The sequence below is a fragment of the Lissotriton helveticus genome, chromosome 3_1, assembly GCF_964261635.1.
Source record: "Lissotriton helveticus chromosome 3_1, aLisHel1.1, whole genome shotgun sequence".
Taxonomy (NCBI): Eukaryota; Metazoa; Chordata; class Amphibia; order Caudata; family Salamandridae; genus Lissotriton; species Lissotriton helveticus.
Window position 1 is genome coordinate 1,758,655,692 of NC_136061.1, and position 18,627 is coordinate 1,758,674,318.

At 45.2% G+C, this 18,627-nt stretch overlaps 1 protein-coding gene across 2 annotated transcripts in view; it reads left to right on the plus strand.

The window, feature by feature from the left end:
- Positions 1-18,627, plus strand: part of LOC144823772 (transcription elongation factor A protein 3-like) — a 271,048-nt gene that overhangs the window by 144,205 nt on the left and 108,216 nt on the right. For both annotated transcript variants that reach the window (XM_078682586.1, XM_078682585.1), the window contains 2 exons: positions 16,400-16,462; positions 17,588-17,665. In XM_078682586.1, coding sequence (XP_078538712.1) covers positions 16,400-16,462; positions 17,588-17,665 — 141 coding nt within the window. The remainder of the gene's footprint in view (positions 1-16,399; positions 16,463-17,587; positions 17,666-18,627) is intronic.

Sequence of the window (18,627 nt, forward strand, 5' to 3'; positions counted from 1 at the left end):
GGGTCTTCGGTGAGGTCAATCAAGGGTATCCACTCATCTGGCCATATGCTCTGCAGCTCGTCATCAGCTACTTCTGGACCAACTTCTGGGAACCCCTCAGCAGGCTGGACTCTTGGTAGCTCGTCATCAACTACTCCTGGACCAACGTCTGCGGACCCCTCAGCTTGACTGGTACTGGGCTGTACGTCGTCAGTTACTTCTGGTCTTGCTTCTGCAGGCCCCTCTGCTGGACGGCCTTCTTCTCCAGGCTCCTTGTCTGGTAGTACCTTCTGGGTGTGGCTGGCGTGGATCCAATGGGGAACACCTGCACACTTCACTGCTGTGGTCGTTACCAGGATTACTTGGCGCTTCTGTCCCCACCTTGGTGCCAGGCAGCTCGACCGAGTATGCTTCTTTATTTTGACCCAGTCCCCTGGAACCAGTTTGTGGAGAGGAGTCGTTGGATTGGCGACGGCGTCTTCTCCGATCTGGCGAGAGATATAACGTACTTGGTCACCTAATCTCTTGCAGTATTCAAGCACCAAATCATCAGTAATACTCAACAGTTTGCTTCCTGGTACCCACGCTTGTCTCATCACTCTTCCCATCAGGATTTCATGGGGGCTCAGGCCTGTCTTTCGGTCTGGAATACTTCGGAGTCCCATCAGAACCAGAGGCAGGGCCTTTACCCAGGTCATGCCAGATGCATCACACAATTTCGCTAGTCTTGTTTTGATAGTCCCGTTTATTTGTTCCACCACTCCAGAAGCCTCTGGATGATATGCACAGTGGAGTTTTTGCGAGATCCCAAATGCCTTACAGAGTTGGTCGATCACATCATTCTGAAAATGTCGGCCTCTATCTGATTCAATAGTGACTGGAACCCGAATCTAGGTATCAGTTCTTTCAGTAAACACTTTGCTACTGTCAGTGCGTCACTTTGGGGAGTAGGGTAAGCTTCCACCCACTTTGAAAATAGGCAGACAATGACAAGGACATAACGTTTCCCCTCACAACGTGGCATGGTGATGAAATCAACCTGTATTCTCACAAAGGGACCCCCTGACCTCCCAATTCTCCCTAGTTCCACCATTGTTCTCTTGCCTGCATTCATCTGTTGACATGACAAGCACCTCTGGCAGAGGGACTCTGCTACTTTCCTGAACTTTTTGCTGTACCAAGTCTGTTGGAATACCAGAATCATGGCGTCCCTACCAATGTGTGATCCCTCATGTATCAGTCTAGCCATTGTGCCAAGCAAGTGTCTGGGTAACACAGGCATACCATTTGGGCCCAAGATGACACCATCCTCACGTCTTGGTCTACACCCTTCTTCCTTCCACTTCTCTCTCTCTTGCCAGGGTGTCGCCTGCTGCCATTCTCTCACTTCATCCCATGTAGGCACTTCTTCAAACACTCGAAGTTGGCAGCTGGTTCCGGCCCCCCCCCCGTTTTGGATTTATGATCAGCCGATCCCTGGCGCATAATTTTGCCACTCGAACAGCGAAATCATTTCCCAAAGATACAGGGTCAAAGTCCTTCTTATGAGCAACACACTTGACCACTGCCAATTCCTTTGGTAATTGGATTGCCTCTAAAAGGTCTTGAACAACTTTTCCATTTCGAATAGGGGTACCTGATGAAGTCAGGAACTCCCTCTGTAGCCATAATTGGCCAAAGTCATGCACAACTCCATAACAGTACTGACTGTCAGTATACACTGTTAGGCGTTTGTTTTTCCCCAATTTGCAAGCTTTTATCATAGCGATCAATTCGGCTACTTGTGCAGACTTTACTCCAAATAAATAACTTGCTTCTTCAATTTTGGTTAAGGAGACTACAGCATAGGCAGCATTCAGGCCTCCTTGTTCATGTCCTTGTCATGTTTAGGCAAAGGTGTTTCTTTAATGTCTGGGCGTGGTTTTGTGCTAAATTCTGTGAGATCAATGCAGTTATGCTCATCTTCCTCCCCATCTTCCATATCCATGGAGTTGGGAAGCAGAGTGGCGGGGTTCAGAATGTTGCACCGGACAATGGTTATATTCGCAGCACCCACGAGAATCCTCTCGTATTTAGTCAGCCGACTAGGGGTGAGATACTGAGTTTTCGTTCTGGTTAGCAAAATTACCACTCCATGTGGAACATACACAGTTACAGGATGTCCCATGACAATGGATTCACTCTGCTCTAAACTTGTGCAAGTAGCAGCTACTGCTTTTAGACATCCTGGTAATCCAGCAGCCACTGGATCCAGGGTGGCAGAGAAATATGCCACAGGCCTTCTGGTTGTGCCATGCTCTTGTGTTAGGACTGACAACGCGCAATTATCACGAGTGTCACAGAACAGGGCAAATTCCTTAGAATAGTCTGGCATTCCCAATGCAGGGGCTGTACACAGACAATCTCGCAATTTTGTGAAGGCTGTTAAGCTTTCATCATCCCATTCTACGATATCCGGTGTTCCTCTCTTGGTCATTTTTATCAAAGGCCTAGCTAGGACTGCAAATCCCACAATCCATTGCCTGCAGTATCCTATCACCCCAAGGAACATTCTGATTTCTTTCTGAGTACGGGGTAACTGCATCTTTTGAATTATTCTCACTCTTTCTGACGTTACTTTCCTGATGCCTTTCTCTATCTGGTGCCCCAGATATTTCACTGATTTTGCACAGAACTGTAATTTTTCAGGGGCCACTTTATGTCCCTTCTCACTCAGGTGATTCAGTAGGGCAATGGTGTCAATCACACAATCTTTATGACTTTTGGACGCCACCAAGAGGTCGTCAATGTATTGCACCAAAACAGAATTTCCAGGTAAGACCAAAGTTTCCAAGCATTTTTTCAAGATCTGATTAAAGATAGAGGGGCTCTCTGTGTACCCCTGGGGGACCCTGTTCCAGACATACACGTGACTGTTGAAAGCAAATGAGAAAAGAAATTTGCTGTCTGGATGCAAGGGAATGTAAAAGAATGCATGACATAGGTCTATCACAGTGAACCACTCAGCATCCCAGGGAATCTGATACAGAATCACTGCTGGGTTCGGGACAATAGGGCAGCAAGGAACCACTATCTTGTTTACTTTTCTTAGGTCCTGAACTACTCTGTACTTGCCACTAGGCTTTTTGATGCCCATAATTGGTGAGTTGCATGGGCTACTCATTACTTCCTGTATGATGTTTCCTTCTAGCAATTTCTGTATTTCCAGGGCAACACCTGCTCTCACTTCTGCATTCATTCTGTAGGGTTTAGTATTAGGGTATACTGCATTGTCCTTGATGGCTATCTGTATGGGGTCTACGTTTTTCATTAATCCTACATCTTTCCCGGTAAAGTCCCATACCTCTGGCTTCACTGTTTCTTGGAGTTCTTTGGGCAAATCCTGCATAGTCATTCGTTTAATTTCTGAGTCGGGTCTGATTAACATTAATTTATAAATGCCATCTTCATCTGGGGTCTGAATTTCAACACCCTTTGGTGTGCAAAAGATGGTACAGTTCATTTTGCACAGCAAATCACGTCCCAGTAAGTTCACTGGACTGGTGTCACAAACGACAAATCTATGCATTTCTTTAAAGTTTCCAATTGAGATCTCCATGGGCTCGGTAACAGGAGTACTAATCAGTTGATTAGATACCCCCACTACTTGGATCGCTTCTCCCGAGAGGGGTAGGTTTGGAACGTCCACTGTTCTCACAGTAGAACGGGTAGCGCCAGTGTCCAACAGAAAAGTGACATCATTTCCGTCAACCTTTCCTTCAATGTATGGCCCTGACTGGTCTACCGGCAAGGAGGCGCCAAGTACACACTCCTCGTCCTCCCCTCTCAGGCCCCGTCAGTACTGGTCATCACAAAAGAAGGTATCATTTAGTAAATACTGCGAAGTTGCTGTATTTCTGTTCTCATTGCTCCCCCAGACTTCTACGTCATCACCCTGCGTGGATTTTCCCTTAAACACTGGCTTTGGTGCTCGGGGCAACTGAATCGTTTTTACCTGTTGTTGGGTCTTTCTTGGTCTTTCATTCTGCGTCTGTGGAGTTAAATCAGGTGTTTGGGAGTTATCATCCTGCAAATAGGGACACTCGTCTCGCCAGTGTCCAATTTCTCCGCATTGGTGGCAGGGAAATTTCTTCTTAGCCTCCTCCCTGCTCATTTTGGGCCGGGGCTTTCCTCCACCCCCACCCCCAGGACCTTGGTTCTGAGTAGTTTTGGCCATTTTATTCAATTGTTTTTCCTGCTGTTCTGCGAGCTTCACTTGAGCCCACATAACCTTCTCCTTGAGAGCCTTTTTCTTTTCTGCCATCTCGTCCTCACAGTACTTTGCGTACCGTAGGACCTCATCCATCTTTTTAGTATGCCAACAGATTTTGTTATCTTTTATCCACTGACAAATTTCGGGTCTTAAACCATTTACAAACCTGTAAATAAAATGTGTCATATCCTTCATCTCAATGTTATCTATACCACTGTATGTTTTGAACACCTGCAACAGCCTTTCATAAAAGGAGTGCACTGTCTCGTCTCTTTCCTGCGTTGTTCTATCTATCTTGGTCCAATCAGTTTCCTTTGCTGGCACTTTTAGTTTCAGATGCTGTATTACCTGCTCATATTTTCTCATTACCTCTTTCGATGGTTCCCCTGTTTTTTCGTCTCTCTGGTATTCTTCAGTAGGCCAAGCTATGGCTATTTTACCCTCGGTCCATAGATCTACCGGGACCACAATGTCGAAAAACCCATCCAGGTCTTTCCACAGGCATTTTTGCACCTTTACGAACCTTTCCACCTGCCTGTACCAGTCAACTGGCTTTTCGCGCAATTTCGGGAAATCGTTAGTAAAGGACACAATATCCTGTCTGGACCATGGAACGTGCACATACTTTCCACCTGGTACTTCGCGCATAGGGCATAACTGTTCTGGTTTCTCAGTTTCCCTTAGAACAAATTCTGGAGTTGCCTGCCTAGACCTGGCCTCATCCTTTTTCTTGGCCCATCTGGCTTTCCACCTTTCCACATCTCCCCATTTTTCCAATACTGTCAATAGTTCTTTGACCTGTGCTTTCTTCCCCGATATATTCAAGTTTTCCAAATCTTTGTCTGAGAAATCTGCCCTATATGGTTTTCGCAGCGGTTTTGATCTTGAAATATCTATTCCCATGCTAGCAGCCGTGTCTGTCAGTTTTTCATGAAGTACGCGAGTATTTCGGGTGAGACTCTTGCAGATAAACAGCATTTCGTCTTCAGAGTAGGTATTTAATCTGTCTAATCCTACGTTTCCTGCCATCAATTCCTCTATTTCTATTCTCAGCTTGTAGAGATCTAAAGGTTTCGTTGGGGACGCTTGTTTTTCAAATTCTTGACTCCATCTTTCGATTTCTTCAGGAGTCACCAATGTGACACTCCTAGTACCTGAGGTCGATTCCATCTGAATTTCCCTCGCATTAAAAGTATTCTGTCCTTTCGGTATCCTTTTTCCAGTCTTTCTAATGGGCAGATCTAGCAGCGAGACCTCCGACTCGCACTCACTGGTCTGGTCATCTACAATTAATGGTTCTGGTCTGGTCGGTGCAATGACAGGAGTAATTACGGGAGGTTTCGGACTTCCTTGACGGTCCCCATACAACGGAACAACGGGTCCGATGGTTACTGGGATCGTCAAGGCTTCAGGACTTGCATTTAGCTGTGACATTTTCCGTATTATCTCAGCTCTCTGATTTCCTAGCGCTTCTCGTTCCTTTTCTTCTAATAACCTGTCCAAAGTGTTTCCATGTAACACCTGCGGGGTTAATGGGAGCATAACTCGGGGCAGTGGGATGTGTCTCACTTGGTCCTCCGCCATAATTAGGTTTCTGAAACAAACTTCCTGTGCCTAGAATTCTCTGATCTTCCTCATCCCGGGGCTGCATTAACGGCAATCCTAAACCTAAGGACCTCACCTCACCTCCGTAGGGGGGACGAGAGCAAAAATCTCCTTCACGTGAATGTCCCATCTCCCCACCAATTGGTCTCCTTGGGTAAATACTTCTGGTTTCTACGGGTCCTAGATTCTCAGTATAAGGAGGAATTAGATAATCCCCTCCTACACTTGCGGACCTGACCTCTTCCCTTTGTAGGGGTCTCCGGGGAATATCTCCTGCACTCGAAGGTCGGTGTCCCTCATTATAAGGAGGCGGACTTCTCATGCATATGTCATCTAACAATTCGTCATCTGATTCTCCGAGGGGCCCCCAGTGCTTGGATTTCTCTGTCCTTTTTCCCCCCCCAGGAGGATCTTCTGTTGGCATCATGGGAAACAGTCCCTCAACAATCATGCTCTGTCTCCATTGTTTCATCTTTTTGTCTCGGGTTTCTTGTTTCAGTTTTGGGTAATACTTTGTCAGCCCTTTCTCCATTCGGGGCTTTTCTCTTTGGAAAGCCTCAATCTCCCATTCCTCTAATGCCTCATACTGCGTTAGTCTCGGTCTGGGATGTAATTCATTCATTCGGGTTCTTAAATTGAACAAGATCCTACCATTAAAGGTACCTTCTAACGGAAAGGCCATTATTCCGTCATCCTTTGTGTATTTCGCCCAATTTTCGAACCACACACATGTATTGTACCCTCTGTCAAACATCATGAAAGAGGCGGGAGTATTTGGTGGTGGAATAACAATGCCCTCTCTAGTTTGAATCGGCTTGTCCTTTTTGAAGTAATTCTTTACCTTATTTACAAGGGACATTTTTCGCTTATTTCCGTACATAATGCCATATCTATTAGCCTTCCACTGATCCCTTTCAAACCCTAGGTTTCTTGGATCGGGTCTAGTCTCTGGAGTATACGAGTGCCACATACGATTCCTACACTTAACTTTGTTTACAAAATTACCTCCAATCAGAATGCGTCTTGTAATTCCGTGCGACCAATGGGGTGCACGAGTTCAAATATTTTCGGCCAATGGGTGCGCGGCCTTTTCGCGAGACAGTTCTCACGCTTCGGCGCTCACCCCTCCTTCACAATTCCAGCCCCGCTACCCGCCCGCTGTTTCTACCAATCCCAGCGCGGCACAGAGTGACGTCAGAGACGCTTCGCGACTGACTCCCTCCCTTCACAAGGTAACGGAAACTTTCTTTCTTTCTAAAGTGCTAGTGCTTGGTTATTTTACGACGAATACACATTCGCCACAGTGCTCAAGTGTCTAGACAGGAAAGAGTTGTTTTACTGCAAGTAAACTACTTCCATTTACTTTTCACACACTACGGGTAGATCTCTTCCGCCTACCCTTCACTCTAGCATCAGTGAACCTGTTACTTCCCTAGACCCATCCACTCTTTCCGGGATATATCCGAGTCTAAGGTTTCCCAGCGGACCCCTTTGCTTTCACCCAAGCTCCGATGAACCTGCTACTCTTCCGATGTGACCCTTATTAGGTTACGCCACTATGGGAATTTTGCCAATGAACATCATTACTAACATTTATTCACACATGTATTCAGAAAAAGCCCTAGTTAGTGCTTCTGGTTCTACCTAACCTGCACCTAACTTTCCTTGAGCCTGCGACCTCAAGGCAATGGATTCTATTCACCACTTGCCATTCAATTTCCCCGGGGAGTTCCGACAACACTTAACAAACCGTTTTACATACGCATGGATTAATACATATAACAATATAAGAACAAGAATAACAATTTTCAAACAATTCATAAATTTCAAAAGCAACGCATCTCAAGAGAGTGATCAAGTCCCCGAAATGGCCGCTCTTATAGCAGCAATAATGTTAGCAGCTACCGACTTGGCTAGCCTAACTAGTCCTACCTAACCTTTAACTATTCCCTAACCATAACTCTGCTACCAGAAAAATACTGATAGAGCGCGCGGGTCACCCGACCAATAATTTCGCCACTTCCGGCTTCGGGCCCATATATTTCAAATCACCATATACATTGATCGGATGACCTCACGGTCTGCTATCAAATATTTGGGAGTTCCTTTCGTTATTCTTCAGCGTACCCGACTTACCATCCACCGATGCGGGTACCTATGACCACAATGGATCAGGGAGCTAGCTGTAAAAGGAAAGGCAGCAAAATACAAACCCCACAAATAACATTCAATACTTTTTGTAAAATGACCACGGACAACTGGAAGTTTTAAAGTCTTTATCTAATTTAGTAAAATTCAGAAATCATCAAATTCACAGTAATTAAGCAATCGATAATCAGAATAACAGAAAGTACATAGCTGAATAGCAAATAAGTCAGTGCAACCATTTATAAACTAATGGAACCAGGACACATTTAAAATGAAGGATCAGGAATTAGAACGTTTAAGATGAATCACTAAAGATGGGATAGGCTTTGATTAGGACTAGTATTCTAGAATTATTTCAAGGGAATGGGACAGGAGTTCGGGACATTTATATAACTATAGGAGAGTCTATGAAGAGAGACACGCTATGCTTTAAGGCAAAAGTTCTTTAGACAGTTTAAGTAGGGATGTTCTAGACCATATCAGGAAATGACAAACTGCAATGCAAAATATAATTTCTAACAGGTAGGGTAACATAGGAACACGTTATGAAACAAATGCAAATGACTTTATAATTCAATGGTTGCGGAAAAAGCATGGAAAATTAACATATGCAAAGGTATGTCTTTATTAAAGCAAAAGACAGAAATTTCAGAAAGGTGCAAGATTCAGAGTTTCAGAGTGATATTTACCTAGACTGGTGTGGAAACCAAACCCTGGCCACGGGTCAGTTAAGAACAGGAAACCCTCAAGCAAGGATACCCCTCAATGGACAGCAGGTGCAGAATGGACACCCAGGACAGGACAGGAAGACCAGATTAGGATCAGGACAGGACCACCAGGACAGGACCCTCAGGACAGGACCCTCAGGACAGGACCCTCAGGACAGGACCGGCATCCGCAGTTCGGAAGCAACGCCTGCGCTCCACCCTCTCTGCAGCTATCGATCAAGACCCCGATTGGGTCAGCGAATTCCCAGCAAAGTGCTCCACCAGCACTTTAAGGTTTAGTAAAACCTTAGTCTATGGTCAATCTCGGACAGAGTGCTCCGTAGTACTCTGTATCTTCAGTCACCTATTGAGTGCGTTGGGTCAGTGACAGGTCAGCTAAACCAGACAAGTCGGACAACTTCCCTAGGTGAACCCAGGGTAGATATACTGTTTTGGGACGGTGTACCACCCCCCAATGTTGCAAAGTGTCAGAATCCCTCAATTTGGATTGGTCCTAAGGTAGGGTCTGGGTAACACACCAATCAGAATAGACTATTTGGAGGCCTACTTTGCATCTCTGGGTACCGCCTAGCGAGATTGGGGTTCCCATGAGAAAGTCGCACAGAATACAATGAAAAGAATACATTTCGATACAATAGAACATAATCATGATGCTTCGGCTGGGTGAAGGTGCCCTTTCCCAGGGTGGCTCTGGCATCAACCTTCTTTGGCCTGAGTTCAATGCCATGGCAGCTTCTAGATTCTGCGCAGAAATACCCTCCAAGATGGACTCCCCAGCCCAGCACCCCTCCGAGTCGAGGATACATGAAAAGTAAGCGAAAACAAATTAAAACATAGAAGTGACGGTATGAAAAACACATCATTGGTTTTGTACTTTAAACTTATCATTATAAAAATATACTATGCAGTTTAAATGTTAGCAACATATACACACTCACAAGAGCATCACCACGTTATTCACGAAAGCTGTGTATTACGCATGCGCACCCTTTCCCACCAAACTTATAACTACGTCAGGTCACGTGAGTGTGACTGACGCATGCGCAGAAGCCATTTACCAAGCGGCGGCCATGTTTAGGAACACGGATTAGTTGTATTAGAAATACACATACGCAAGCTTCCTCTACTTCGTTCGAATATAAAAATAAAAGATTAGTAAGACGTACAAATTTTATTAATTGATTACACACGGGCGAGGTTCATGACTCGAGCAAGTCGCGATGCGAAGCTTGCTCTATCACAAGCATGGGCCTACAACCATCCCGGCCGGCCGCTAGTCAAGTCATAATTTCAGCAAAGCAGTATAGAAAGATACAGCAGCCCGAAAATCGGGATCTGATAAGTGTCCAGGATATAACTTGTATTCAAGCGTACTGCGTATGATTCAGGATTCGAGTAGGTTCATTTTACAGTAAAGAAAGAAAAGTCAGAATCAATGCCATATGGTCATACATGTTCCTACAATAGCAAGCATGAAGCGAGAATCCGCAAAGAGTGCGAATACAGGTGAAGAAATGGGGGTAAGGCACACGAGTCAGGATAAATGTAAAAAACACATACACTTCGTGGCGAACTGCACCCCACCCCTTAAAACGAAACAGACTGTAGGAAACATGAAAAACAGCGACACCAAAAAAAGAGAAGAAGGACAAAGGGCCATAGAGACAAAGAAGGAACAAAATAACAAACCCCATCCCCCAACCCCCAACCCTGCACCCCTGCAGAAGGCTACGGCCTACCCCCCCCCCCAGCAGCGTGCCTATCGCCCTAAATGAGAGACCCGAAATATAGAAGAAGAGAAAAGGAAAAAGAAGAAAAAAGTGGAGAAGGGCCATCGATCTAGCTACCCGACCCCCCTCCTCACCCACCGCGCACAGGAAACATCCCAAAAGCAGGATCAGGACAGCCACAGTAAACAATAATCATCAAGAGCGCAATCAATAACATCCCCGCTGAGTGTCCCCCTAAGCACCATCAGCCAACAATGAGTTCCACTATGTCCTAGACGATCTCACCCCAGGCCTTTTCTATCAACAGTACCAACATACGTCCATGTAGCAATCGGCATCTTGAGCAGTGCGGAGGGTCCAACCGATCCGGGCGGACCGGGCAGCGCCGTCACTCTATGGGACTGTAGCCCCCAAAACCCAGCCGAATATGTATGGCGGAAATCCGTCTGTGTCAGTATCGACACCGGAAACAACCTCCAGTCCGTGAACCATCTCACAAGCCAGGAAGAGAGAGTCACACAGTTCGGTAAGCGTTGAAACGCCGCCGGGGCAGTCCAAACCATAGATCGATGTTGTTTCTTCAGCCGCCGAACAGATAAGGGCCCGACGAGCCACTCACATATACAACAGATCTATCCAAAGCGGTATCATGAACCGGGTCTATTGGCTTCTCCACAAACGTAGGCGTAGCTGGAGCAGTCATCACTGACGCAGAAGCGGGCACATCGGCACTTCCTTGAGAACGAACCACGCCGATGTGGAGCGGTGGGACAACAATGGCGGCCATCCTTCTTCCCAGATCCCGGGCGTCTCGGATCAGGGTCATTTGCAGAGTTGTTACCGCAGCCAGTATATCTCTGGACGTGGGCTCTTTCTCGTGGTGCCAGACCCCAGGACTCTCACACACAGCGGCTTCTCTGCCCGGATGAGATATGCGTAAGAGGGTACTATCCGCCATCTTAGCTGATCCGGCCTCGTCCTTCTCCACCTCACCTCCGGACCGGGCCCCACACCAGGGAGGAAGAGGATTCACCACGGGGATCCCGAAAGTCAAGGCAGGTTTCTCATCGGAGGGTCACCAAAGGGCTAAACAAAATCTCTGCCGCTCCCTGGGAGCTGCCAGCCGACTCCGGAAAAAGTCGGTAGTATGCCCGGTCAAAACACTGGAATGGGATGGCCAAGTGTCATGCACACTCCTCGACCCTGCAGTATCGCACTGCCCACAAGGCTCTCCGCTAGTTGAACTTGGTCGGCACTGTCGCCATCGGCCATCAAGTCTTCGATTCCCACCGGCCGACTCCTCACCATCGCCAGAGGCCGCTGTTGTCGCAGTCGCGGCCGGCCACTCTCCTCACTCGAGACCCCGGTCCCAGCTACGTGAAGGCCGCAAAACATTCGGGGACATTTTAACGGGTCTGCCGCACGTAGAAGCCTCCGGAGCAAACGGTAAGTGAGAGTTGTCCTTCGCCTACTTAAATATGCCGTTGCGGCTCAGGATGGTTGCCAGGAAGTATGCGCGGGGTGAGAAGGCTCACGGAGCCGAGCGTTTACGCAGCCATCTCGGTCGCCATCTTGGCTCCTCCCCCCTCGCTTCCATTTTTGAAGGATTGCCTCCTCTGTTTTGATATGTTTTTGCTGGATTTATGCTTTGGGCACTGTACCACTGCTAATCAGTGCCACAGTGCAAGTGCTCCCTATGTTAAATTGATTTATTGATTTGATTCCAAGATGGGGTTATTTGATTTATCTGTCAGCCCCTAGTACAGTGCACCATGTGTGCCCAGGGCTTGTAAATCAAATGCTGCTGGCGGGCCTGTAGCCCTGGTTGTTCCACCCACAGAAGCAGCTTGTAAAATGTGTCTAAGGCCTGCCATTGCAAGGCCTGTGTGCAGTCTAGCACTGCCATGTCGACTTAGCCAAGTGCACCCACTTGCCAGTCTCTAAACCTTTCCTTTGCTTCATATTAGACACCCCTATGGCAGGCCCAAGGGCAGGGTGCATTGTAAGTATAATGTAGGACATGCTCTGATGTGTGTAGCATGTTCTAATAGTGAATTATAGCCATTTTCGTTTTTCACTATTGAAGGCTACCTGTTTTCAATAGGTTAGAATGGGCAGTTAGATCAATACATTCTTATAATCCTAACTGACTCAGGGAACACGGTAGAAATTCGAATTTAGTATGCCTGAACTCAGAATAATAAAATACATCTTTTAGTAAAGTTTATTTTAATATTCTGTGTTTGCAAATACCACTTTTAGGAAGCAGGTATTTACTTGCCTAACTATTTGAGCCTGCCTCTGCTGGGTTGGTTGTGTATTCCTTGTCTGGGTTTGTGTGTGACAGGGCTGGGGAATTCCAGGAGACAGGCTGGAGCAGCCCTGTGGTGAATATAGAGCTCTGCATCTAGATGGAAGGGAGGAATTTCACCTGGGACCTGAATAGGGCTGGGCCTTCCCTCTACAATGCCTGCTCCACCCCCTGTGGCTTGTCTGATGTCTCTGCCCTGCACTGTGAAAGGAGAGGAGGAATCATGTCAACAGAGTGCTCCAGAGCGGTATCTTCCCTACCCTGTGCTGGCTCCACCTCCTGTTGGGCGGCTGATGTATCTGCCCTGCACACTAGAAGGAAGAAGAGAGTCATGTAAACAAAGTGCTCAGGAACTGGTTTGAACTAGGCAGAGGCCTCTCTGCCTTCAGAGAACAAAGGATTTTTGGGTGTAAATATTGGGACCCTGATCCCAAGAAATTAGATCACTTCTGGAACAAGAAACCTTTCTGCCAAGGAGAATAACCAAGGAAGCTGCAGGAGTTTGGACTGCCCCTCTGCCAGTGTGCTGTTTGCTGGGTTGGCCTGCAGTGGTTGCTTCATTGCCAAGGGAAAGGAGAAGGAACTTTGTAAGGACTTTCATCTACAGAATATTCTCCAAGGGCTTGAACTGTGCTTGCCTCCTGCTGAAGTCTCAGGGACAAAAAGACTTCCCCTCCAGCTCCCTCCTGAATTTCCTTGCTGGGAATTCTGACTCTAGACACTTGCGTGCCACTGGGAGCTGGAAGCGCGACGCATCGAGAAGAAGCGTGTCGCCGCCGCAGCTGAAATCATCGCAACGCAGGAGAAGCGAGCCTTCGCCGCATCTCCCTGGAAGCTTGTGTTCATCGAAGCTGTCTGCTGTCGCATCACCGGGGAAGCGTGACGCGATTGTGAGAGTCGACATCGCATCACCAGAGAAGCGTGTCGCAGGGCCTGTCGTGGCTCCAAAGTACAGAGTTGTCGCAAGACTGCCATGGCGTCATCGCATCGCCGCATCAAGGGCGCCATCTACTCGCATCGCAACCGGATCATCGCATCGCATCAAGGCGCCATCTTGCGCACCGCAACGTTCCCGCAGGCCGAGAATCTACACATCACCTCCGCACCGGTAAGGCTCACAACGAGTCCTCTACCCTGCGCAAGCATTAAGGAAGAACGCAAACGTTCCCCCGGGTAACGGAACCGACGCATCTCCCCTTTTGTGAGCCTTTTGTTCACTTTGCGTTACGCATCCAGGTACTTTGTCGAGAACTTTGTCGCATTTACCAACAAATTGAACTAAGAGACTTTAATCATCTTTCAAGTAATCTTAAGCGTAGTATTGTGGATTTTTGTCATTTGTGGTCTTGTGTTTAAGACTATATAAAGAATACTTATTTTTATAAAACTGGTGTTGTGTCCATCTGTCGTGTTTTTACTGTATCACTTTGTAAATTCACAAACGCTTAACACACTTCCTCTGAGATAGGTCTGTCTGCTCCTGCCAAGCTACCAAGGGGGTGAGCAGGGGTTATTAAGGAGTGTAATCCCCTTATCCTGACTTAAAGTAATGGTACCGATTTGGACAAAGGTGATAACCATTGCCAACTAGAGACCCCCAGATCTAACAAGTGCCATATAGTGGAATACTCTAGAGTGGAGTGTCATTCAGTAAACTACCCTAGAGTATAGTGGCACAGTGGAGAGGCACACATTGGAGTGGCTTACAGTGGAATGGCATAGGGAGGTGTACAATGTAATAGCTTAAATTGAAGTGACATAGAGAGGAGTTGCATATAGTAGAGTGATGTACATGAAGTGGCATAGAGTAGAGTGGCATACAGTGCAATAGTGTACAGAGGAGTGGCATACACTGGAGTGGCGTAGAGTGTAGTGGCATAGAATGAAATTGGGTAATGTTTATCGTTGTATAATAGAGTGGTGTATAGTGGAATAGAAAAGATTGGAGGGGTGTACAGTGGAGAGGTGTACACTGGTGTTGTGTTAAAAGCAGTAGTGTCGAATGTTATATCATAGAATAGAGTGGTGTAGAGTGGAGTAGCGTATATTGGAGTTGGGTAGAGTGGAGTGGCATTCATTGAATTAGCAGAGAGTGGACTGGGTGTATAGTGGAATGACGAAGAGCAGAGTGGCATAGAGTCTCATAGCATAAAGTGGAGTAGCATAGAGGGGAATGTGGTACTTGAGGCAGACATAGCATGAAAGTGGGTGAACATGCATAGATGTAATGGGGCAGAAATATAGATTATGAGGTGTAAATGGTAATTTTTGGTAGTTGATGTAAGTGGTAATAATGTTATAAGTCTTAAAATACTTAGTTATATATTCTGCCACTCTATCCCGTAGTTCCTTCGTGGTATACCGCAGTGAATGCCGATGTGAAGGCACTATGTCATTGGCTAATAGCTGTCTTTACAAAACGTAAAAGCAGCCATGTAGTTTTTAGCACAGTTTTGCTGCTTTGTGGGTTAGGACATTGGATATAGGTAAGTGATAGGTTTTATTATTGTTCCCTACCTGTTACCACCTTATTAAAGTGGTAATAGATAGAGAAATGTATTTTTATTGTTCCATATAATATTTTATGGTGAAGCATGCTTTTTAAAAAAAACTAAAAAAGTATCTAGTGTTGTCAATTTTAGTACAGCTGCACACTGTAGAATTTTTTTGTAAAGAATAATATATGTAAAAAATTGAAAATAAACTGTAGTACACTATATTTGTAAAATATAGTGTAGTACTGTGCATTTTAATTTGTTAACATATATATTTTTTATTTTAAGTACCTCAGTACTTTCCACAGTACACGTACAATTTGTTAATACATAGAAACCTAAACTTAAATAATTTTCCCTACCTATTACCACAATAGTAAGGTGGTAATAAAATATAAAACCTAATACCTATATCTAAGAGTGTAACGCAGAACTCAGCCAAAGTGTACTTAAAACAACATGGAAGCCTTTAACTTTTGTAAAGGCAGTCATTAGCACATCACATAACGCCTTGTCATCACTATGTACAACCTTACTGCCACAAAATACCGCAGAATTTCACGAAACTACTACAACAGCAGATATCACTAAGTTAAAATGCCTCATAACTTTAAAAATACTTATCCTACTTACTTGTACTACTGAAAAGAAACATCTACACCCTGCAATCTATATTCCTGCCATATTTCATGAAATCCGTCCAGCCATTTTTGCACTATGTGTGAGTATGACGTCTATGGAAAATGCATTGGTGCCCCTGTCCCCTTTTTTTTGCACCCCTCTTACAAATCTCCATGAGACTTTGCATCATCTGCCAATGTAGAAAAAGGAATAGGTCTGCAACGTTTCATGGAGATTTGTCAAATGGGCGCCAATGTTTTAGTGGAAAAAATTCAGAGGAATTCCTATCTCTGGGAATCCTAACTATAACTACAGAGTGGCTGTCGGCACTCTGTAATGTAATATTTAACCCTAAGGTAAGGAATGTTGTTTACTGGATGCCAATGCTAACAAAAGAGAGTGAATAACTGATTTTCTTCTCATTTAGTTTCTGCACTGATGCATTTTCTGAATATTTTCAAGGACTCTCCCTCTACCATGGCATCAGTGTATCATTTCCTCTAAGTTTATTCTCTCTTTTATCTTTCCAGGAAGCCCTCTGGAGAGTCAAGACCCACCGCCCTTTCTCCCATGAAGCGTCCATCCACAGAAAGGTAAGCTGTCTGGATTTGGGCATTATATTTTTCTTTTTTTACTTTCCAGGTGATTTATTTCTCCTATCCTTTATGATAAACAACATGCCAAATCTGGGCTGGTTGAGTGACATTTATTATCTTTCTTATAGTAAAGCATTTCACCATGGAGTTATGACATTTACTGTAGTTTCCTAAACTTTAAGCCCTGTACTTGACGTAAACATCTTATCCTTTCCCTCTCATGTAGACTACTGTGGTAATGTTCTGAAGAAGAAAGACATTAGAATGGGTTACTGGATATGTCCCACTTTCTGGAGAATTACAGGCATTTCTGCTAATTGCTGAAAGCTCAGCCTCTAAAATTCATGCATTTGACTAATTTCAGAAAATGCCTCGTTGCTTGGGGCAACCTTGTCAAACTGACAGAGATTTGCTGTATATAGGAGTTCTGGCCGTAGTCTTTTTTTATATTTAAGTAAATCACATTAAAGTCCATATGGTATTGCCTATAGGTGAGTCCAATTAGTTTAGTTTAATTTAATTTATTTGTGATTGGTTATAAAAACAATTGTATGCCCAAAAAGGTTAAACACAATAAATATGGGAAGCAACACTAGCACTAGATATTTTTGCAAGAATACAAGACACATTAGTGACACTGCAACACTAAAACACAATTCACCAGTTAAATCGATAAAGTATTCACCACCATTTAAAATTCACATTAATTACATCCCAAGCACCACCTGCATTCACTACTGGCACACTCTAACTCATTTATCATAAAATCGCAGACTTTTACTAGACCAGATCATAACAGAAGGTTGGTTCCTCCGAAACAAGTTGTAGGCCCTATTCTCACACCTATTTTCCTTGGATTAGGACATAGAGACCTAACACTTGATTTAGAATTTGGCAGACATAGTACAGGCCGGTGGCGACCCAAACTTCCAGACAGCATCCTCTCCACATGGGACCACAAACGGCCCCACATATGTTTTAACTCACTTGGTCCAGTCATAGAGGTGCCTCAGTCTGTTGTCAAGCGTTCCAACACTGGGTACAGCCACTCCTCTGAAAAAGACTCACTGGTGACCAATAAATGTTGACTTTTTTTCTCATGTTGTCTTCCCTGACCTTCAGGAGACCATCCACAAGCTCTAACCCAGCAGCATCTCCCCCAGTCTCTCGAAAGAACTCAACCGAGGACAGAGATGAACGGTAAGGGTCAAATCTGTAGTTACTGGAAACTGAAGAACACGTAAACAGGCATTTGCAGATCCAATAGGTCTCGTCTTTGGGGCCTATTGTCTTTATAAGCGCCTTTTAGCCATGCTGTACAGCATTGGCTAAATGGTGTGGAGGATGGCAAAAATCTAAATAAAAAATAAAAATAAAAGGCACATTATTTTGTAGGTGCACACATGCTGTATTACACATGTACACCTACAAAATGATGCAGCCGCCATTTTTTTATTTGTTATTCTGAGATGGATTGGCCAATTAAAAATATATATAGAAGTAGCACAAAGTGCTTTTAAGGCAGACGGGCAAGTTGCAATTCACTGCCTGGTCCTCCGCAATAAAAATAATATATATATTTTTTTTAAAAGACTGCGGTTGGGACTCAGAGGCAACAACAGGGAGCAACAGGGCTGCAACCGGAAGCAGGACTGTGGGAGGGAGCAACAGTGGGGCGTCGGGGGATGTGAGGTGAACGCCGTCGGGAGTGTGCAGCACTCAGGGGAGAAGCACATGAGTGAGAAATCCGCTCGCAGAAGAAAATCACACGAAGGCAGTCGCAGAATGAAGGGGGCTAGTGGAGAAGTACAGGGGCAAGAGAGAGCAACCCAGGGAGAGCAACACTGAGTGTGGTAGAGGGGAGGAAGAGAAGTAGGCAATGGAGACAGCTGAAAATCACATGCATGCACTCTCATAGAATTCTTAGCCAAAAATAAAAATGTAGTTAAATGAAAAGCAAGAAGTTGAAGAATACAAGAAAAGAGGCTATGGTCCATCGAACGGAGAAACACAGAAGGGGATGGAAAAGCAGTGAGTAAAAAACAAGCTAATGCGAGTGACAATAAAACCAACTGATGGTAATCAATAGGGGACCTCTAAACCCACTGTAAGTTCATAATAGCTCTTTTACAACCAGACAGCTTGTGGTGTCTGGTAGGTGA